The sequence below is a fragment of the Vanessa cardui genome, chromosome 5 (genome assembly GCF_905220365.1).
Source record: "Vanessa cardui chromosome 5, ilVanCard2.1, whole genome shotgun sequence".
In the NCBI taxonomy this organism is placed as follows: domain Eukaryota; kingdom Metazoa; phylum Arthropoda; class Insecta; order Lepidoptera; family Nymphalidae; genus Vanessa; species Vanessa cardui.
The window spans coordinates 13,662,822-13,687,069 of NC_061127.1; the positions used below are offsets into that span (position 1 = coordinate 13,662,822).

The 24,248-nt window shown below is 33.1% G+C and overlaps 1 protein-coding gene across 1 annotated transcript in view; it reads left to right on the top strand.

The window, feature by feature from the left end:
- Window positions 1-22,154, top strand: part of LOC124529940 (galactokinase-like) — a 46,922-nt gene extending 24,768 nt beyond the window's left edge. Inside the window, exons 7-9 of the mRNA XM_047103891.1 lie at window positions 4,422-4,537; window positions 5,682-5,840; window positions 22,012-22,154. Of these exons, the coding sequence (XP_046959847.1) occupies window positions 4,422-4,537; window positions 5,682-5,840; window positions 22,012-22,128 (392 nt within the window). The 3' untranslated portion in view covers window positions 22,129-22,154. The remainder of the gene's footprint in view (window positions 1-4,421; window positions 4,538-5,681; window positions 5,841-22,011) is intronic.
- The last annotated feature ends 2,094 nt before the right edge of the window (window positions 22,155-24,248 follow it).

The window sequence follows — 24,248 nt, forward strand, 5'->3', positions numbered from 1 at the left end:
CTAAAGTAGCTGCGATAAATAATATCAATATAAATTTAATTAGTATACATATTAATATTATTGAAAAAAGAACAAACGTAATGACTAATTGATTTTCATTGTAACTATTTTTTTATGAATTCTAATTTTTCTGTGCATACAATTATGGTATATAATTATGATCTAAATAAAATTAAAAAAAAATGTACGAAAAATAAACACATACCAATTCTATAAATTTTTATTAGTTGTATTTCCTAAAGCCTGTCTCTGCTTTAAAATTATATGTGACACATACGACGATTTTGGAGGCTCACTGAATGATTACTGAACCCCAAAATTATACAATATATCATTCATTCGTTCCTTTATATCGCTCTTATAAAAAGTCTATTATAAAATCGTAAATATTTATTCTCTGTTTTCCTTCTTTCCTCGTTTCAAATATGCAATATTTCACGTTTTCCTCGTGCGTGCAAATGTAAAACTTGTTTATTTATATTATGCTTCACTTTGATGAATATGAAAAGCTACGCAAAATCAAAAGATTCTTTATTCAAGTAGGCTTACGAACGCACTTTATATCATTATGTTACTGTATCGAATTAAATAAGCTACCGTCGATTCGAAAAGTAGATTCTATCGAGAAGCACCGACAAGAATCTCAGTACTCTTTCCCACCATTTTAATTATAGATTATGTCAATGAAATACTATTCAATTTGTATATATCCCGCCTAGAAATCAAAGTCCACGCTTTGTCATTATTGTTAAAATTTTGTATTTTTGATGTGATTAAGTAAATAGTAGAAGATATTGTTATGTGGTCTCTCTTTCTAATCGTTTTGAAAGTTAATCTGATCAATCGCTTATCATGAAATTTTCGCAAGTTGAACTGTAGCGACCGACAAAAGGTACCTTTTCACACGTTGAGCAGTCATATTGGGAGTAAGGGGATTGTATACAAGTTCTTGAAGCATTTTCGTCATAAATTGAATTCTAGGCGGGAAAAATGGCAGGTTCAGCTGATATTATATACGTATTTTATGAGAAGATACGTATATTGCGAGTTTGAAGGCTGCTGGCAGACTAAAATCCGCGGAAGCGTTTTAGCTAAATAAATGACAATGTATTCAGGTTTGGGATTTGAAATAAAATATTATTATAATACAAAATTCGAAAGTAGGTTGCACTCGTGTAAAGAATGCAAATTACTCTCTGAAATATTACTCGAGTTCTGACATAGTTCACGTGGATTCTGGGTGACAATGTTATAGTTATAATGTTTTATATCCCCTGGGAACCCCTTCATTTTCGTTGTATAGAGGTCAAAATTACAATTATGAAAATATTATCCGTTTTACAAAGTAGGTTTAAAGTATAACTGGACATTGTTTTCTTGATCGAAAAGAGGTTCTATATTTCTTAAAAAAAATTAAGTTATAATATTGTGTTTTAATCGTTAATCATTTATTTTTAAAGGGGCTTTAGTTGTTACTAGATAAGTGTTTTTTATGATATAAGTAGCCCATGTGATAGTGAGTGGTCGCCACTACTTATCGGTAATGGCGCTGTAAAAACTATTAACCATTTCTTACATTGCCAATACGCAACCTTGTGAACTAACACGTTCTGTTATGTCCATTGTGGCTGTGGTTACACTGGCTCACTATAATTTTAAACCAGAGCATAACAATACTAAGTGCTGCTGTGTATTTGAGAGTACAGTATAAAATATATTAGTATTCAATAAAAAGTCTTTGTGATTTTTAAGGTCGGAATAAATATATTAATTGTATCGTTACTGTAATTTCAGTAGTTCGGGATGGCCATCTCTCTCTCTATCTTTTGTTGGAATGCCACTATCGTCCAATTGTTTCTAATAACAGCTCAATCATATTTAAAATAAGAAATAGTGTTAAATGCCAGTATTAAATGCTATGCTATATAAAGTAATATTAATTACAGTTTTACAAATTATTGATCAATTAATTACAATAATAATTGTGTATAATAAAGTAAATTCAATAGCTCCTGCTATATTAATAATATGCAATATTATTATAATGTGATATAAATTATGATATAGAATCAAATGTCATAACACCGTTAACATAACACACATTATTGAAGGCTAAGGTTACTCTCGAAACATTACGTAAGTAAGCAATATTGGTAAATTGCAAGTTATGCTTGTGTTACTTTTGTTAATGAAAAAAGTTTTTGTTACACCACATTACAACGTGCTCGTAAAATGTTTCAAATGTAAACTAATTTGATGCTGAAGCGCTTTGCCCTTGGAATAGTAGTGCTAAAAGCTTAATTAAAAATATAACACCTCGCCTTATTGCCTCCACTGGTGACAGGAGAGCTGGTTCGCGATCAAGATTTATAGAGTAATTAGTTTTAGTTTATATTTGTATATATTTATGGATTTACTGCTTATAATCATTATGTTAATAAATGTTTTATATAATGTAACTTATAAAAATAAGAATTTGAAAATTATGGGAAACTTTTGATATAATTATTTTTCTAGAACAACGATACAGTTATATACTTTATTCAAATATATATTTACAACGAATATTTTATTTACGTAACAATATTTATACTAATTAAGCGAAACAAGCGGAATTCCTAACAACCAAGGTTTATTCTAAAACAACTTTATTGAGTAGCCCAATTAATTCTATATTTAAAACGTTTTAATTAATATTATATGTTCGGGTTCGATTCCCGGCCGAGTCGATGTAGATTACCATTAATTTTCTATGTTGTCCTGGGTCAGGGTGTTTGTGGTACCGTCGTTACTTCTGATTTCCATAACACTAGTTCTTTAGCTACTTACATTGGGATCAGGGTAATGTGAAGTCCAATATTTATTATTATTAAATGTATTTGAAAATTTAAAATTAGGCCGCGTAATAAACGAATTGGTAAATAAATAACTATTATAACAGGTTCTACTATCACAGGGTCAATACCCTTGTTCAAGATGAGCTGTTTAACAAACTAATCCAATAACAACTTAGATCGAATTAGATGTATCGTGGGACCCAATCGGAAGGCAGTTGCTTTCTCTATTGCTATCTACATATTATGTATTGAATAACAATAACAAGAAAATAGTTTATGTAATTTTATATCAAAATGGAAAGATAGGAAAGGGAAGGGGGGTGGGCGTGAGGTACATAAATAATAAAAATATACTTACATCACAATTTCTGCCCGTATACTCTGATAAAGTGACGTCAAAAAAAATTGTTAATAATAAGTATTTTTGCCCAGAGGATCGGAATTGGGATTCAACGGAGAAATGCTACTATCATTCTTGCCACCATTCCACGCGGTCAAGATTTATACAGTTACTAGTTTTAGTTCATATTTGTATATATAAGCATTTAATGATATTGATTCTTATGTCAATAAACAATTATAATTTTTAAAATGAGTATTATCATTGATAGACAATTACCGATTTAATTTGCTTACCTTGTCTTGTAAACAAAGTTGATCGATTTTTTTATCTTAAATATATTCTAGGTGATGTAACGAAAGGGAAATAAATCGCTTAGACATAAGCTTACGAGGAGCAAAGGATGTGTTACTATCGTACGCTGACGTAGTATTCGCCCACTTCCAGCTCATACTACATGTGTACATCTTATATTTCTATTGAGCCATATAAAATAGTAAATTCTACGTATTGCCTCAGATATCTTATCAAGAGGTACTCGAGAAGAATTCTATAGAGTTCGAATTAAATACAGCTATTTTTAAAGGGGCTAAAATATTTCGGGCAAGCGTTGCTACATTCCGAGTAATTTAATCGCCTTTAATGTATACTACAATATTATAAAAGTGAAGGTCTGTCTGTTTGTCTATCAGTTGCTTTTACACGGTTAAACCACTTAACCGAACATCTTGAAATTTTATATGAACCAAGCTTGAGCCGAGTGACTCTGTGGTTAGGACGCGTGCATCTTAACCGATTATTGCGGGTTCAAACCCAGGCAAGTATCACTGATTTCTTTGTGTTTATAATTCATCTCATGCTCAGAATGGAGGAGGAGGAAACCTCCATGTGTCTAATTTCAAAGAAATTCTCCCACGTGTGTATCGACCAACCAGCATTGGAGCAACTTTCGCCTTCTGGCTATTTCTACTCATATTCAATATGTATGTAATAAAACTCGCGCAATTTTACACTTACACATACACCGGTTCTTTTCAAGTCAGGGTATTCTCTTTTCCGAACCGGTGGTAGTACTTAATTTTACTGTCAATAATTAATTAATGCTTACATATTGAATAAAGAAATTTGAGTTTGAGTTTGAATGTAAGAGAAAACCCGCCAGACGTATTGATTGTGTATATTGCCTTGACCTTACATAGTGTCAAATAAATAGTGTATTATCTTTTTCTTGTTTTTTTTTTCAGAACTCAGGTTGTTGAACTGTGATGAACTTGTATGCAAGAGGGCGATACACGTCGTGGAAGAGATCGCTCGTACCGTCGAAGTGGCTGAGCTTTTACCACAAAAGGCATTTACTGAGGTAACTACTTAAGCCTGTTACATTTCAGATATCACCCGCGCATCCCATACACGTTCCTTTCGAAACGCGATCCCATTTCTATGCTTTTTATAACTTCTCTTTTTTATTTTTTGACATTTAACATATTACTATAGTTAATTTATAAATAGGTATGGTTCTTATCATTTGTAAGAAGTGATAAATGAGATTTAGAGGAAAAACGAGTAATTACAGTTATAAATTATGGGATATTTACCATGTTTGATACTAAAACAACAAGGTACAAAAAACATGGTAAATATCCCGTAGTTAATAACTGTAATAATAAAAATAACCATGTTCATTTAAAAACTTATATAAAAACGAGTAATATTCAAAGATATATATTATTTAATAATAAAAATAAAGTTGCTTTTTTAATTTAGCAGAATCTTTTAAATTTTCCATACGATGAAAAAACAGTAACCCAATCGAATATTGATTTTCAAAAACAATAACAAAAAATCTGATCTTATTGTAGTCTCTATGAAACGTCGTTATAATATTTTTTACGAAATCAGACCTATTTTAGTGTCATGCTGGACTTTATACAATTGGTCAAAGGCAGGCTGATTTGGAGGCAGGCTACTTTGATGTGTTGGTCGCGTGACCTAATTACAATTCGCCAAATGAAACCGAGGATTGAAACGGATTCTGATCTGCATTTGTCTTATGCTATTTACTATATGTACATGTTAATTGAATTTCTGCATAACAAACGTGATAAACAATGAGTCTTCAGTGTTATATTATATATTTGACAAAAAGCTATCGAAGTATTCCCGATCCTGTATAACCATATATCCTATTTAATTTCCTTTATCGTAATCAATTCTAAGGCTTCTCTCCCTTAAAGGAGGTCTGGAACATATTCCATCACGCTGTTCCAATGCGGATTTGTGGAATACTCATGTGGCAGAACTTCTATGAAATTAGACACATTCAGGTTTCCTAATGATGTTTTCCTTCAACGCCGTGCACGAGATGAGTTATAAACACAAATTAAGCACATGAATATTCAGTGGTGCTTATCTGTGTTTGAACCCGCAATCATCGGTTAAGATGCATGCGTTCTAACCACTGGGCCATCTCGGATATAATCTAATGTTATCATCATTTTTCTAAGGTTGGTCAACGTTTCTACCAATCACACGAATCGCTCAGTAAGCTGATGGAAGTATCATGTCCGGAATTAGATCAGTTGGTCAGCATCATGAAGACATCACCGGGAGTTTATGGCGCTAGGATGACTGGTGGCGGATTCGGAGGCTGCGCTATTGCTTTGGTAAGTGTCTCAGTAAATTTGATTACAAAATAAATAAAAATTTTAACAAAAAGAAAAACCGACTTCAAACAAAACACTATTTTAAAACAAATGAATATGCACGAAAAAGTAATAAAAATAATTGCGTTTTCAACATATTTTTTAGAGTCTTCCTAAGTTAAATGAAATGAAAAATATTAGACTACTTAAAAGTCGATTAACGATTATATCATGTAGTTATAGTTATTGGTATATTTGGAGCCGATGTCAGCCACGGTGCCCTTGATTGATCCAGTATATTATTGTGTAAAAGGTAATTTGTAAAAAACATATTTGTTAAAGCATTCTCGTATTGTTTTTCAACCGACTTCCAAAAGGAGGAGGTTATCAATTCGTCTGTATTTTTTTTTTTTTTTTTTTTTTTTTTTTTTTATGTTTGTTACCTCATAACTTTTTACTGGGTGGACCGATTTTGATAATTTTTTTTTTGTTTGAAAGGTAGTGCTTCCCGTGGGGTCCCATTTTTTTTAATTTTTTTTCCGATGATGGTATCCATATGAAAACGACATAAATCTTAAATTTGCATTATGTATATGCGCGACAAATCGGTGAATAACTGAAAATCACGTTAACCAATTTTGATAATTCTTTTTTTATTATAAAATATATACTTCAAGGGTAATTTGGTGAAAGTCTGGTAAGGTTCTGAGCACAGGATCCATGACAAAGTAACGGAACGGAATGGAACGGAACAATTCTGAGGAGCACGTTAGCGATACTCGGTCGAATCTTTTATTTATAGGTTATTTGGATATTTGAGTCACCTTCCGTAATGTGGTTATGTTTATGTAATTTTCATAGTCGAATATTATAATCAACTAGCTACGCACCCCGGCTTCGCACGGGTGCAATACTGATACTGAATATACTACAGAATTTGTTTATATACGACATCACATCGCGAACTTCTAAAATTATCAGTGTTTCTTTACTATATTGTTCATGTATTATATACACAAACCTTCCCCTTGAATCACACTATCTTTTAAATAATATAAAATTTTAACAAAAAGAAAAACCGACTTCAAACAAAACACTATTTTAAAACACACCGACTCCAAATATAACAATAATTATAACTACATGATATAATCGTTAATCGACTTTTAAGTACTCTAATATTTTTCATTTCATTTAACTTAGGAAGACTCTAAAAAATATGTTGAATACGCAATTCTTTTTATTACTTTTTCGTGCATATTCATTTGTTTTAAAATAGTGTTTTGTTTGAAGTCGGTTTTTCTTTTTGTTAAAATTTTATTTATAACTTAAAGACCTCTTTTGCCTTTCCTCTCAAAGTCACCAAAAATGACATATTACTGTAACATGTTTTGTTTATTTGGACATTTTAATGAAACGAAAATGTGAAAACTTTTGGAAGCCATAGCCCAGGGCGCTTCGGTGGTCAAGTATATAAAACATGTGGATCTTAAACAAAGCTTACAGGCTACCATGTACATTGTACATTCACTAACTCGCAGTGGAGCAGTATGGTACAATAAATCGTATTGCCATCGTACGAGAGTATTCACTTGTCCAGCAAGACGTGCTGTTACTACCTTTTCAACCGACTTCCAAAAGGAGGAGGTTATCAATTCGTCTGTATTTTTTTTTTTTTTTTTTTTTTTTATGTTTGTTACCTCATAACTTTTCACTGGGTGGACCGATTGTGATAATTTTTTTTTTGTTTGAAAGGTAGTGCTTCCCGTGGGGTCCCATTTTTTTATTTTTTTTTCCGATGATGGTATCCATGTGAAAACGACATAAGTCTTAAATATGCGTTATGTATATGCGCGACAAATAGGTGAATAACTGAAAATCACGTTAACCAATTTTGATAATTCTTTTTTTATTATAAAATATATACTTCAAGGGTAATTTGGTGAAAGTTTGGTAAGGTTCTGAGCACAGGATCCATGACAAAGTAACGGAACGGAAGGGAACGGAACAATTCTGAGGAGCACGTTAGCGATACTCGGTCGAATCTTTTATTTATAGGATATTTGGATATTTGAGTCACCTTCCGTAATGTGGTTATGTTTATGTAATTATCATAGTCGAATATTATAATCAACTAGCTACCCACCCCGGCTTCGCACGGGTGCAATACTGATACTAAATATACTACAGAATTTGTTTATATACGACATCACATCGCAAACTTCTAAAATTATAGGTGTTTCTTTACTATATTGTTCATGTATTATATACACAAACCTTCCCCTTGAATCACACTATCTTTTAAAAAAAACCGCATCAAAATCCGTTGCGTAGATTTAAAGATATAGGGACAGAGAAAGCGACTTTGTTTTATACTATGTAGTGATGGAACTTCTATACGGCTCGCAGTTAGGGTGCGATATGGGGCAGAATTTCTTACTATCTTTAATCAAATTTTGTGTATGTGATGTGATGTCATATGATGTACGAAATATAGTTGGTCTTTTTCAAAGTTTTTTTGCTGAGTTCGATTACAGCTCTTTCGAGGGATTCTTGTAGTTTACGCCGCGTGATGTATTAAATCCGCATTTTCGAAAGTCTATTTTTGCTTTATTCGCAAGTTTCCTTTGAAATTGTCCTCGAAGTAGTTTCTGACTCATATAAACGTAACGATTAATCTATCCATATTAAAAAAAATAGTTAGTCAACATCAGCTTCACTTAAAATCAAAAAATAAATAAAAATTTTAACAAAAAGAAAAACCGACTTCAAACAAAACACTATTTTAAAACAAATGAATATGCACGAAAAAGTTTTTAATAATAATTGCGTATTCAACATATTTTTTAGAGTCTTCCAAAGTTAAATTAAATGAAAAATATTAGACTACTTAAAAGTCGATTAACGATTATATCATGTAGTTATAATTATTGTTATATTTGGAGTCGGTGTCAGCCAATAAAACCCTACAGTATATCTATCAAAAAACAATACGAGAATACTTTAACAAATTTTTTTTTACAAATTACCTTTTACACAATAATATACTGGATCAATCAAAGGGCTCGTATCGCTTCTTTCTTTTGATTGTTGGGGCAAGGGCACCGTGGCTGACACCGGCTCCAAATATACCAATAACTATAACTACATTATATAATCGTTAATCAACTTTTAAGTAGTCTAATATTTATCATTTCATTTAACTTAGGAAGACTAAAAAATATGTTGAATACGCAATTATTATTAAAAACTTTTTCGTGCATATTCATTTGTTTTAAAATAGTGTTTTGTTTGAAGTCGGTTTTTCTTTTTGTTAAAATTTTTTGATAGATATACTGTAGGGTTTTATTGGCTGACACCGACTCCAAATATAACAATAATTATAACTACATGATATAATCGTTAATCGACTTTTAAGTAGTCTAATATTTTTCATTTCATTTAACTTAGGAAGACTCTAAAAAATATGTTGAATACGCAATTATTTTTATTACTTTTTCGTGCATATTCATTTGTTTTAAAATAGTGTTTTGTTTGAAGTCGGTTTTTCTTTTTGTTAAAATTTTTATTTATTTTTTGATTTTAAGTGAAGCTGATGTTGACTAACTAATTTTTTTTAATATGGATAGATTAAGCGTTCCGTTTATATGAGTCAGAAACTACTTCGAGGACAATTTCAAAGGAAACTTGCTAATAAAGCAAAAATAGACTTTCGAAAATGCGGATTTAATACGTCACGCAGCGTAAATTACAAGGATCCCTCGAAAGAGCTGTAATCGAACTCAGCAAAAAAACTTTGAATAAGACCAACTACATTTCGTACATCATATTACATCACAACACATACACAAAATTTGATTAAAGATAGTAAGAAATTCTGCCCCATATCGCACCCTAACTGCGAGCCGTATAGGAGTTCCATCACTACATAGTATAAAACAAAGTCGCTTTCTCTGTCCCTATATCTTTAAATCTACGCAACGGATTTTGATGCGGTTTTTTTTAAAAGATACTGTCATTCAAGGGGAAGGGATGTGTATATAATACATGAACAATATAGTAAAGAAACACTAATAATTTTAGAAGTTTGCGATGTGATGTCGTAAATACACAAATTCTGTAGTATATTTAGTATCAGTATTGCACCCGTGCGAAGCCGGGGTGGGTAGCTAGTTGATTATAATATTCGACTATGATAATTACATAAACATAACTACATTACGGAAGGTGACTCAAATATCCAAATAACCTATAAATAAAAGATTCGACTGAGTATCGCTAACGTGCTCCTCAGAATTGTTCCGTTCCCTTCCGTTCCGTTACTTTGTCATGGATCCTGTGCTCAGAACCTTACCAAACTTTCACCAAATTACCCTTGAAGTATATATTTTATAATAAAAAAAGAATTATCAAAATTGGTTAACGTGATTTTCAGTTATTCACCGATTTGTCGCGCATATACATAATGCAAATTTAAGACTTATGTCGTTTTAATATGGATACCATCATCGGAAAAAAATAAAAAAAAAATGGGACCCCACGGGAAGCACTACCTTTCAAACAAAAAAAAAATTATCAAAATCGGTCCACCCAGTAAAAAGTTATGAGGTAACAAACATAAAAAAAAAAAAAAAAAAAAAAAAAAATACAGACGAATTGATAACCTCCTCCTTTTGGAAGTCGGTTGAAAAGCGTTTATTTTGCCAGTTATAGTGTCAGAATGATAAATTATTACAAGAACCATTGAATACGATGTTTAAAATTGTTGAGATTGCCATTACGGTCCGTTTTTATTAACAACTGCCGGGCAATACTGATACTAAATATACTACTGAATTCATCATTCATAATTTACGATTTCTCATTACACATTTCTAAAATTACCAGTGTTTTTTTAGTATATTATCCATGTATTTTTTATAAACATTCCTCTCGAATCACTCTATCTGTTAAAAGAAACGCATCAAAATCCGTTGCGTAGTTTTATTAAAACATACAAATGGACAAAGGGACAGAGAAAGCGACTATTTCTTATACTATACTTAACTCGGTGGTAGGGCTTTGTGCAAGCCCGTCTGGGTAGGTACCATCCACTCACCAGTTATTCTACCGCCAAATAACAGTACTCAGTATTGTTGTGTTCCGGTTTGAAGGGTGAGTGAGCCAGTGTAACTACAGGCACAAGGAACATAAAATCTTAGTTCCCTTGGTTGGTGGCACATTGACGTTGTAAGGAATAGTTAATATTTGTTACAGCGTCATTGTCTATGGGTGATGGTGACCACTTACCATCAGGTGGCCCATATGCTCGTCCGCCAACCTATACCATAAAAAAATATGTATTGATGATACAATAAACACATGGAAAGTCTTCAAAATTGGTAATAGAATACCCATATAACGATTTCAAAAGCCGCCCACTCCTTCAGAACTTGCGATCCAATCGTTTATAGCGCCCTTCTAATGTAAAACTCTATAAAAGTCGTGATGCATCGAATGTTCTAGTAATGCAGAAAATTTGACATAGTTTGCCACAAAGGATTTCTCAAATTCTTCGTAATGGACATAAAGTAGGTAGTTATAGAGGAAGGCTTGCCTGATGAGATGGCCCAGTGGTTAGAACGCGTGCATCTTAACCGATGATTGCGGGTTAGAACCTAGGCAAGCACCAGTATAAATATGTGCTTAATTTGTATTTATAATTAATTCATCTCGTGCTCGGCGGTGAAGGAAAACATTGTGGAAACCTGCATGTGTCTAATTTCATTGAAATTCTGCCACATGTGCATTCCACCAACCCGCATTGGAACAGCGTGGTGGAATATGTTCCAAGCCCTCTCCTTAATGGAAGAGGGGGCCATTAGCCCAGCAGTGGGAAATTTACAGGCTGTTACTACTACTACTTGCCTGATGATTTTGTACTGTTCAAAAGGATCTAAGCTTACCTCAAATAAAAGTTTTGTTATTTAAATATTTTATTATTCACAATCATATTCCACAAAAAATTGTCAAGTCCTTTAAATCCCGTTGCCATAGTTACATAATTAAAGTAAGTATGTGACTATGGCCAGTTATAACTTATGAATTTGAAACTTATAAGTGAATATATTACATAGTATTAAATAAATACATCATAATATAATATCTTGGCTAATTAACCTTACATGTTAAACTTGTTTATTAATCATTTTATGTAAATTCACATTTGTTTTTTTATTCACGTCAATACTGCTGATTGATAGGAAACTTTTTCATCATTTTAGTTTATAGTTTAGAACAAACGAATATTATATTATGATATAAATAATATTAGATTACTTTAAAAGGTTTGATGTGTATAAATAAATCCTTTTAAAATGCGATTCGAAACGCGCAAAAACAAATATTGATGCATTAGCACTGGATAAGGTAAATAGATTGGTTAGCGAAAACATACTATAATATTAGTTGTTAGTATATTTTTATAAAATATTTATAGTGGAAGTTTATTCATGAATGTAATATCAGTATTAATACTGGATAAAGGCTCTCTACTTTTCAGAAGAAAATAAGGTTTAACGTTATTCCATCACACTGCTCTAATAGGGATTGATGGCCGCGTGTGTCCAAATTCTAATTCAGCTCAAATTTTCTTAACCGTAAAACATCCTTTCATCCGACACAAGCAGGTTTCCTCGCGATATTTTCCTTCACATCCGAGCTCGAGATAAATTGTAAATGGAGACTCTGTCTGACCACTGGCTTACCGGGATTTAGATCACTGCTCTCTGCGTACTAACAACACAGAATTTTTCTCTAAAATTTGCAAATTATCAAGTTTTTACATTAATTAAAGAACGCTACGTTAAAAAACATTGAGAGAAATGGCTTACGTTGGGTCGACATTTTATGAATAAATTACTAATTTGGGATATAATATAAAGTATATTTTCACAATACAATAATAATAAAAAAAAATATTTAGGTTAAAAAAAATAAAGTTTTTATTTTTTTTACACTTAAACCCAAAGTTTGTGATAAACTGTGATAATTTGATTTTATTGTTACATATGATAAATAAAAATTAAAACAATAATAATATGTAAAGAATACAACGAATAATAAACATATATACGTACACCAGCTGCGATTTAGTAACATTAGATTCTACTTTAGTGTCAACAATAGAATTCGTGGTCGTATTATTTCGCTTACGTAAGCGTTGGCCTATTTTGGAGGATCCCATTAGCCGAGTGTACAATTTGCATAAAAATCTTCTTGAATTAAATGTCTTTATAACTAGCGCTGGATTTACAGAATGTTTTAAAATTTAGCACAAAATTACACTAAAGAATATTTCAAATAAATTTATCATCACGCAATCATCAACTGCGCATCAGCAACTGGTACTACGATTTCTTTTCCTACTATTTCTGTAATACCAGGAACCCTACAATGGCTTTAGGTGCTAGGATTGGCTAAGTCGTTTGCTGTCATTAATATACATGGATAGATCACAGTCAGCTCTCTTTACGAGCAATCATGTGGGAGCAGATTCTTTCCCACAGCGACAGGAGCTTTCTCCGAGGGTAGGAACGCTCGGGGAAAGCTTCGCTGAGCCACGAGTGGTGCACAGAACAGGACAGTCTGTATAATATCAACATGATCCAGTACCATCTATGATCCGTGTCGAGGGCGGTTATTTCACTGGTCCCTTCTTAAGGCGTCCTCTCTGTGCAATAAGGTTATTTCTTTGGTTGAGTAGTTAATATTTAAAATATTTGTTTATTTCGAAACCAAGTTCACGTTTATAATATTTGCACATGTATTACTCAGGACTCTTTCATTATAAACTGTTTGAAACTTCAAATTCTGCAAAAAAAGTGTTTTTTTCCTTGAAAATTATTGGGAGCAATTTAATCGAAATTGTTACTATTCCTGAAAACGTTTGAGTTATCCGAAACGTTAAAATATATTCTAAGGGTTTGATTTAATAATAAAAAAAAATATACACAATAGATATGATTTAATTGAATACATTTTAAAAGGTTTTTTTTTTATTATTATATACTAGCGACCCGCCCTAGCTTCGCACGAGTGCAATGCTGATACTATTCATTTAAATTACTTGCTGTGAAGCACCATATTGATCTATATTAAATGCAAAATGTATTTAAGGTTCTTAATTGGATAATGATTGATGCCGTATAGCTTAAAACCACCTCAAAATTAAACTATCATTTCTCGTAAAAAGTAATGGATAATAAATGGTTATTGTGGGTTATCCCGAGCAGATAAACATTTTTTAGATTTTTTTAAGGTTTACAATACTGTAGTATATTATTTTGATCTATCTCGTAGGGTTCGGCCAGCGTTTGCAATATAAGCGAGTTTGTTTACGTCACATCTTCTAAAATTATATCAGTGTTTCTTTACTATATTGTCCATGTATTTTTTCATTGTGTGTTAATCGCATGAAAACTAAACTTATCTGTTTGAGATTCTGATGAATCGGCGTTTGTTGCTATTAAATTTTTAAGTTTTGTTAATCCTTCCAACTTTTTTATTTAATGTCGGGTGAAACGGGCTTCGCTGTCTGGGTACGTGGGTTGTTTCTGGCCCTCCCACTCACTAGTATAAAATAATATTTACGCTATATTTTACGTATGAAAATATTTTTAGTAGAGGAAGGTCATCCGAGTTCTTCTGAAAATTATTTGGAATTGTAGAGGTGAACGTTTATGAAGAATTTGTGAAATTTAACCAAACTTTAAAAGTTTTATGCGTTTCATTGTAAGTTCAATTCTCTTTAATATTTTTTCCGGTGAATATTAAATCGCATCATATTAATTCAGTGTAACGAATATTTACATTCTATTTGCTCTTGTTTTCGGAATTTTATAGATAACTTAAATCTCAGAAATCTGTGTATACCAACTAATGTGTCTTTAATGTGTAGCAAAACGGGTTGGAGCAACGAGGTGGAATAAACTTCAAATAGTCTCCTCAAGACGAGAACGTCTTTTCCCAGCTTGGAACATTTACGGACTGTTACTGTGTTGATACGTCCTGACTGATCCTGGATAGGGCACATAATCTCAAGGTAGACAAATCGCAGGACATAGTATGCAAGTGTGTGCGAAAACACAGATACAGTCAGAGTAAAAAAACCTTCAGTTTTAAAATTCATTCCTTTATCAAGTCTTAAACTCTTAGCACCTTTTGAATCTCAACATCAAATCATTGCGACGCAATATGTCATTCTCAATCGGTTAAGCAGATTATCACTCATACTGAGCACACGAAAATAGATCTTAAGGTGTCGAACCTTTTCTTGCTCCGATTGTACTTTTTATTCTGTTGAGATAGCCAAAGCACATAGAGTTCAGGTGCAGAATATACAACTATACGTACTTTTCATAGAATATACATATCTAGACTCGAGCCAATAATATATTTTTAGAAACCAAAAGTAGAAATTATTAAAAAAAAACAAATACGAACATCGAACAAGACGAAGACAAAATTTAGAGGGACAGAATCGTCTAACAGTAAAATAATCAAGAAATACTCAATACTCTCTGAGCGCCCAGCTTTTTTTTATGTGTGTTGTATTGCTGTTGGCCCTACTGGCCTTTACAGCGTTACCGGACGTTCGGGAGAGAACTAATGTCCTCAGCCCTGAGGTTGGTGGCTCTAATTTATAGTTCTTCCTGAGGGTGTCTCCTATAAAATCGCACCTCGGCTCTGAACAAAGTCGGTGGGGTGTGATTCTAACAATAAACGATTTTACAGACGTCTCAGCCGCCTCCGTGACGTCGCTAGTCTGGGTCCTCGTTTCCGCCGGCGGAAACGCTGTGAGTGTGAGGTGTGTAGTGTGGTTTTCCCTACAAATGGCTCGTTTGCGATAGTGAAGCTATCGTCTCCGTCGTTCAGGACGTGCATAGGTCGCCTGAGTCTATCTGGAAGATTACCTCTGCGCGAGGTGTATTGACATGACTGAGCAATCAGTGGATTGCTGTGTTGTTTAGCTCTCTCAAAGTACGCCGTAGACAGTATTTTGAGATGCTTCGCGATCGAATCGATGTCGAAGTCTTTATGTAGGTCTACGTTACTGATGTACCACGGCGAATCCGTGGCAATGCGGATAAATCTATTTTGCATTGTTTGCAATTTTTTAAATTGCGTCGCCTTGATGTCTGCAAAGACAGGGCTCGCATAGGTCATGATAGGACGAATGCAGGCTTTGTATAGTGTCGTCTTATTTCTAAGGGACATTTTGTTCCGCCCGCATAACATCATATACAGTCTTCCTAATACGAACGCTGCTCTGTTTCGGACTCTTGTTACGTGTGAATTGAAAGTTAGTCTACTGTCTAGGGTGACCCCTAGGTATTTCGCCTCCGGTTTCCACGGTATCGGTTTGAGCGCCCAGCGGTCTATCTGCTCTATTTATAAGCAGTTACGGAGGGCAGTTGTGTTGTTGTTGGGGTAATTGCTGATAATATACAAAAGGTTACTGTTGTAGTTATGTTTTGATATCTGGCTTGTCATAGAAGAATAAAGTTAGTTGTCAATGACGTGATGTCTTTAATTTACAACATGCTGTGGTTTAAAAAAATATTAATAAATAATATTTAAAACGCGAGAAATGCGCTAAATATTTATTTATTATATAATTATTTGTTTTACAATATATATACAATATGGAACACGCGCGACCGCCATCTGAGTTAAATATGGTCGGAGTCGGCGGACCTGTCGGCCGAGCTGAGGTATGGAAAAAATGGAAGCAGCAATTTTTATTATTTTTGAAAGCTTCAGGAGTACATGCTGAGTCAATGACTGTTCAAGCTAGTTTATTGATTAATCTAATAGGTTCAGACGGATTTGATATATATCAAACTTTTACATTTGTTCAAGAACAAGACCGTGATGATGTCAATGTATTGATAAAAAAGTTTGATAGCCATTTTGGTATTAAATCAAATGTCACATTGATGAGATACAATTTTTTCTCAAGAAACCAAGAAATAGGTGAATCCATTCATGAGTATGTCACAGCGCTGCGCCTTTTAAGTTAACAATTGTGAATTTTTGACATTAGAAGAAGATTTGATTAAAGATCGAATTGTATGTGGTATTCATCAAATTACGGTCAGAGATCGTTTACTGAGATGCGAAGAGTTAAATTTAGATAAAGCAATAAAGATTTGTGAGGCAGAAGAAATATCAAAAGAAAGTGAACTTCAAATGAGTAGCAAGAATGGTGTCGGGAGTACTGCGTACGTCGATGGCGTGAAAGTGAGAGGTCGTGGCCAAGATGTAGTACCAGAATGGAGAGCTCAAGCGCGGATTAGTAAGGCTACAGGCACTTCAATTCAAGGACGTAAAAATATTAATGCTGGTAAAAGTCGCTGTTCAAGGTGTGGTTTTACACAATGTGGTATAAACGGCGATTGTCCGGCTCTACATCTTCGGTGTTTTTCATGTGGTAATCAAGGACATGTTGCGCGAATGCGTAAGTCGTATCGTTTTTCAAATAGATCTGCTCAGAATAAGGTCAATCAAGTATATGAAATTGAAGATGACAATAATGTTAGTAATAGTAATTCTGTTGATAATATTTTTTTAATTTCTGTAGTTGAAAATATAAAAAATACTTCAGAGGACTGGAGTCAGGAACTTATCTCTGTAAACGGAAAGGAAAATTTTAAGTTGGATACAGGTGCTGATTATAACGTAATGTCTTATCGTAGATTTAAAGAGTTAGGTTTTAATGAATATATTATAATTAAAAAACAAATACCTTTAGTGTCATATACACGTAACACGATACCGATAAAAGGAATTTGTTTTCTACCTTGGTCTTATAAAAATGTGACTTATAAATTAAAGTTTGCGATAGCTGACATGGAATGTAATAGTGTGCTAGGTCAAAAATCATGTGTGGTTCTAGGCTTAGTTAAACGTATACGAGCTATTGAAATATCAAATTATAATGATGTTTTTGAAGGATTGGGATGTTTACCGGGGAAATATCATATAGTCGTTGATCAATCCGTTTCACCGGTCATATCGGCATCCAGAAAAATTCCTCATGGCTTACAGAATCGATTAAAAGAGGAGTTAGAAAAAATGATACAGTTAGGTGTTATTAGGAAAGTTGCATATCCTACACAATGGGTGAACTGAACAAAGCAGTACAACGTTCTCATTTCCAACTTCCGACTGTATCCGAATTGGCATCCAAGCTGCACGGTGCGCGGTTTTATTCTGTGTTAGATGCTACCGCTGGTTTTTGGACTGTGGCGTTGGATGACGAGAGTGCAGACTTGTGCACATTTAGCACCCCTTTTGGTAGGTACCAATTTCTTCGTCTTCCATTTGGTATCAACTGTGCCTCAGAAGTTTTTCATGGTAAGTTAAGACAATTTTTAGAAGATCTAGATGGTGTAGAAAGTTATATTGACGATGTAATTGTTTGGGGTGAAACAAAAGAGATTCACGATAAGCGTTTAAAAGCACTATTAGAGAGAGCTAGAGAAATTAATTTAAAGTTTAATAAGGATAAATGTAAATTTTGTGTGGAAGAAGTTAAATATTTAGGACATGTTTTTAATGCCAAGGGTATTAGTCCGGATAGTGATAAAATCAAAGCAATTAAAGAAATGCAAACACCGAAAGATAGAAAAGATTTAGAAAGATTCTTAGGTGCAGTTAATTATTTATCTAAATTTATTCCTATTCATTCAGAGATAGCTATTCCTCTGACAAATCTTTTAAAAAAAGATAATCAGTGGCGCTGGGAAGAAAGCGAACGTATAGCATTTGATCGATTAAAAGAGGCAGTCACGAGCGCAGGTGTTTTGGCGCTTTATGACCCATGTCAGCCCGTTGTAATGTCAGTAGACGCGTCATGTAATGCGTTAGGAGCTGTACTACTGCAGGGTGGTCGCCCTGTGGAGTATGCATCTCGAACCCTTACTGACGCACAAATAAGGTATGCACAAATCGAAAAAGAAATGTTGGCGATCGTTTTCGCATGTGAGCGATTTCATCAATATGTTAATGGTCAAAAAGACGTAGTTCTAGAATCTGATCATAAACCATTAGAAAGTATTTTTAAAAAACCTTTAATGTCTGTCCCAGCGAGATTACAACGTATGCTGTTAAGAATTCAAAGTTATGATTTAGTTGTTACGTACGTTCCAGGAAAGTATATGTATATTGCTGACATGTTGTCCCGAGCAGCACTGCCTGATCGGTATAGTGATGAAGTGCATAGTAATATTGTATATCAATTACAAATGATAATTGGAAATATACCGATGTCTAATGACAAGTTAAGCTTAGTAAAAAGGGAAACTAAAAAAGATAACGAGTCGCAAATATTATTAAATTACATAAATTCGGGTTGGCCAAGTCATGAATATAATGTTTCTAATGAGGTAAAATCATATTGGTCAATAAAAGATGAATTATATGCCGTAGATGGAGTTTTGTTTAGGGATAACGTTGTACTTGTTCCGAAAGCATTGAGGAATGATATGTTAAAGATTGTTCACGAGGGACATTTAGGCATTGATCGTTGTAAAAGGAGAGCAAGGCAAGTGATTTTTTGGCCCAGTATGTCCCGTGATATCGAGGAGTATGTAAGGCGATGTCGTACGTGTCAAGAACATACAAACGCACCTTCAAAAGAACCAATGCTACCAATAGAAATACCTGCACTGCCTTGGGCTAAAGTAGGGTCAGACATTTTTGAATTTCGTAAAAAATATTATCTTATTGTAACAGATTATTATTCTAACTTTGTAGAAGTTTGTAAATTGAATAATATCACATCGTTTAATTATAGAAAATATGAAGGACATATTTTCGAGACACGGTATTCCTACGGTTTTGATAACTGACAATGGCACGCAGTATGCTAGTCGAGAATTTAAAAAGTTTGCTGTTAAATGGGGATTTGATCACGTTACATCTTCTCCGAATTATGCACAATCGAATGGTAAAAGTGAACGCGCGGTACAAACTATTAAAAATATCTTAAAAAAATCTATCTCGAGTAAAGAAGATTTTTCGTTAGCCCTTCTTAATTACAGAAATACTCCTAGAGATGGCCTGAGTTCTCCAGCTCAGTTACTAATGGGTCGAACATTACGATGTAAATTACCTGTACATCCTAATGTATTAAAACCAAAGCCTATTGATCCAGCTGAATATAATACTATGATTAAGAAACAAAACAAAGCTAAGATGTATTATGATAGACATTGCAAAACTCTACCGATTTTAAAAGAAGGTGACCCTGTAATTTGTATTGATGGAAAATATAGGAGTAGGGCTAAGGTAGTCGGTCCTACCAATGCTCCTAGATCATACATTGTATAAAACGATATAGGCTGTAAGTTTAGACGAAATCGTCGTCATTTGATAAAATGTAAGTCTAATGAAAACTCTGATAATGACAACAGTTTTGAAGTGTTTAGTGACGCTAACGAGGATGTAAGTTCATCAGAAGATTTGCCTTTACTTAAAGATGTAGATATTTCAAAAGATAATGTAAGCATTGCAAAACCTACATCCCCGAGACCTTTTCGTAGAGCCAAAGAAGTAGCAAAGCAACGTATAGCTCAGAATATATTTAAATAGTTTCTTTATATTAAGAAATATGTTGTGTGATATTTGTCTTTTTTATTTTTCATTTTTTTTAAAGGGACTTCCCCTTTAAAAAAAATGAAAATGTTTGGTTATATTAGTTACTTTAGTACTTATTTTGTGTTTTGTTTATTAGTTGTTATTTTGTGTGAATAACATGTTTGTTCAAGTTTAATTTTAATACTTATTAAAAGGGGAAGATGTTGTAGTTATGTTTTGATATCTGGCTTGTCATAGAAGAATAAAGTTAGTTGTCAATGACGTGATGTCTTTAATTTACAACAGTTACAATATTACCTACCAAGGAACTTAATGCGATCGTTTGATTTGTGTATCTCGTATTATTACTTTATAAACGTATACTTGGTAAAGTAAGCAATGTCAGATTAAACAAAGGTCATGTCTTACTTTAGATAATTCGATTACAAACGATAATTTAGCAATTCAATTGATTAAAAAAATTATTAAAACATTTTATTCTGAAATAGATCTACCCAATATAGATCATTTATTGTATAACAATATAAACAACTTAGTAACATACTTATAATAAATTCATTATAAATAATTCATTCAGAGTAGCGAGAAAATCAGCGGGGGTGTTTACGTTTAGTTTTAGTTAAAATATTTCGTTATTTGAATGATACTTTTATTTTTCTAATTTCTTATAGTACGAGAGCCCTCAAACAAAACTGTGTGTATTATACAACTATGTATTATACACTACGGTTGGAACTAAATAATATTTTCAAATTATATTATTCTAAACTCGACTAGGTGAAGATCAAAAGTGTAGCAACTGCGTGAGAAGCAATATGTTGCGTCAAAAAAGACAGTCATAGCAATACTGATATTGGAAATTTATATTTCGATTTTCCTGTGATACAGTTCGGTATTTTCTTTTATGATTGGCCGTTGTATAGTGTACGTGAAATAATTATTATATTGGTTCTGATGCGGTTTTGGCTAACAATTTTGGTCATATGAATCTGATCAAAATGAATATGATTATCATGAGGATAATTTAGCAATAGACATATGTATATCATGGAAATGGTATAGATTTTTTTAAATGTTTCGGAAGGTCCCTTCTATCGGCTATTATTTACTAATTAAGTCCATATTATAAATGCAATAAGTGTACATTTTTAAACATCTTCAAACCTTTCGAATTTGATATCTTGTGATTTGACTTAAAAAAGTTTAATCGGTCCATTATTTTGATATTTTTTTCTCAGTCGTTTTTTCAAAAATATAAATGAAATAAGCAGATATATTATTTTAAAGAATATCAGCATTTTATCGTGCAAATGGATTACCTGATGGCAAGGGGCTACCACTACCCATAGACATTACCGCTGTAAGAAAAATAAATCAGTCTTTATATTGGAAATATGCCCCCTACTTTGTTAAATAAGTTTTAATTCATTTTTTGATTAGTAGGTCGTACCTAGTAGTACCCACCTTGGCGTACTTGTATTCACAATAAAAAAAATGATGTACTGTTTCAAGATTTAAGCGTAGTATATTTTTTTTTTTATATTTTCAGGTCAAGAAAGAATACGTTGAAGATGTTAAGAGGCATGTGCAGTCACAATACAACGGTAAGCCGGTATTCTTCGTATGCCAGCCAAGTGACGGCGCTAGGATATTGAAGTTAAATTAGATTAATAAATAAATTTTATTTTTTAATTTTGTATTCATTTAAAATACCCAACAGATTTACTTATCCAAAATCCCTTTAGTAGAAATTATTTCTTTAACAAATTTCATCGCAAAAAATAATTTACTTTTATCTCTAAAGGTAATATGAAAACTATCTGTATAATAATTTAATATACGCTCATCGCTTCAACTTCGCATCGCTAGAACTAACATTACTTGAAAATTTCCTAGATAATTTGTACCGACGATAATATTATATCTTCGGTACTATCTTCGATCTTTTAAGATCAGAGCGTCGGGCTGTGGGAGTTCCGAAACGACGCTTCGATCAGACAAACCCACGAAATGAGCTTGAGATTATATCTAGCATAAGAAACATTTCTGCACCGGTTTTTAAACTCACCTTGGTTTCAAATATCACCATTTAGTCAGCGATTAATGCTGTGAAAAAATAATGGAACTAATACAACAACACCAGCCTATAAATTTCTCACGCAGAATTTCTATGAAATTAGTGACACGCAGGTTTCCTCACGATGTTTTCATTCATGCAAAATGCGAAGCATATCTTCTTTCATACTTCTCCGTCTGACGTTTCCAGCCATATCATCTTTCACACAATCCATCTATCGTTTCATTGGTCATCCCCTTCTATATATAAAAATATATATGAATAATAGTAATAATACCCTCCTGACCCAGTTACGGCTTTTCTTAAAGACGGGCCATGTACGAGAGATACTTTAGTGTACCAGTTTGAACGTAAACACGATTAAGTGCACCCATGCCTGCTTGTGAATTGTGATTGACGTAATCCGACGGTACAACAATCTGACAGAGTTCAGCGACCTCTTTGACAACTTCACGCAATATTTTCAGAATGAAAGAAATGTGAATTTTGCTGACATCGGAATTCAAAGCCGCTGCTGAATTATTTTTCGCCGAAAAGTCTAATAACTTTTTTACCGGTGAAAATGGGGATTTGAATTCAGGATCGTAGTATCAGCAGCCTTTTATGTTGTGTCACAATCATTCTGATGTACATTTTTTTTTCAGGGTTTCACTCACACTGTACATATAGACGGTTAAATTTTAAGTCGTTTATTATGTCATCATCGTCCTCAATGAAGCAACTTTAAGAATAAAGTTTATAAAAATGTTATATGATTTTAGTATCTAGGTCTATTCATAACAAAATATAGCATGTTGTTTCCCTGTTATATAACAGGGAAAAGTTTATGAAAAGTTACTAGAGATACAATATTTGATAGTAAAAAATATTTATATTTGTAGGGATAGGATTTGAAAACATTTGAATCTTTAATAAAAATCATTGAAATAAATCAGTGAGTTAGCAGAGAGTCGATTCAATTTTAAATACTTTAATTAAATACCGACTACGGCATTCAATAAATCTGCGAATCTAATTCTATCTACTCTACCGTGAAGCGGAACGAAAAATTTGTTATTAATTCTTCTCGTCGTTGGCATATTTTACAATTGGTTCTCTGCGCAAAGGTTCCATGAAATATATAGCTACTTTTCCAATGAGGCTGCCTGTTGCACCTTTTGCTTTTCTCGCTGGAAAAACTCTCGTGTTACGCGCTTCCCCCATGTGATGGAAGTTGGGGGGAGGGAGGGAAGTTCACCGGGTTTATCCATGCATCCTAACGTGCGGCCTGTTACACCTGATGCAACTTTGTTCCGCTTATTGTGTGCATATGTAATTAATATATTTTGTTCTATGAATATATCCAACTGCTGAGCTAAGTATTTGAGAGTTTTAGAGCTCATGCACCAAGCCGCTCTAAGGCGGGCTAGTGAATAATAATATTTAATTGAATTATTGTCTTCCCTGTCATTCCAAAGCATGTTTCTTTATCCATTATATAGGTAATATATTTATTTTAATAACTTTTGATTATGAGTTCAACCCAATGGTTTGTACACGATATCAATAAAAGAAAAAAAAAAACATCCATAAATAGTGCAGTTAATTTCAAAGGTTTTAGACAAGTAGATATTAAGTCAGAGTATAAGCTTGTTACTATTCCAAATTTCATCAAAATCCGTTCAGTCATTTTAAGGGTGTTATTATACGCCAATAATAAATAAAAAGGA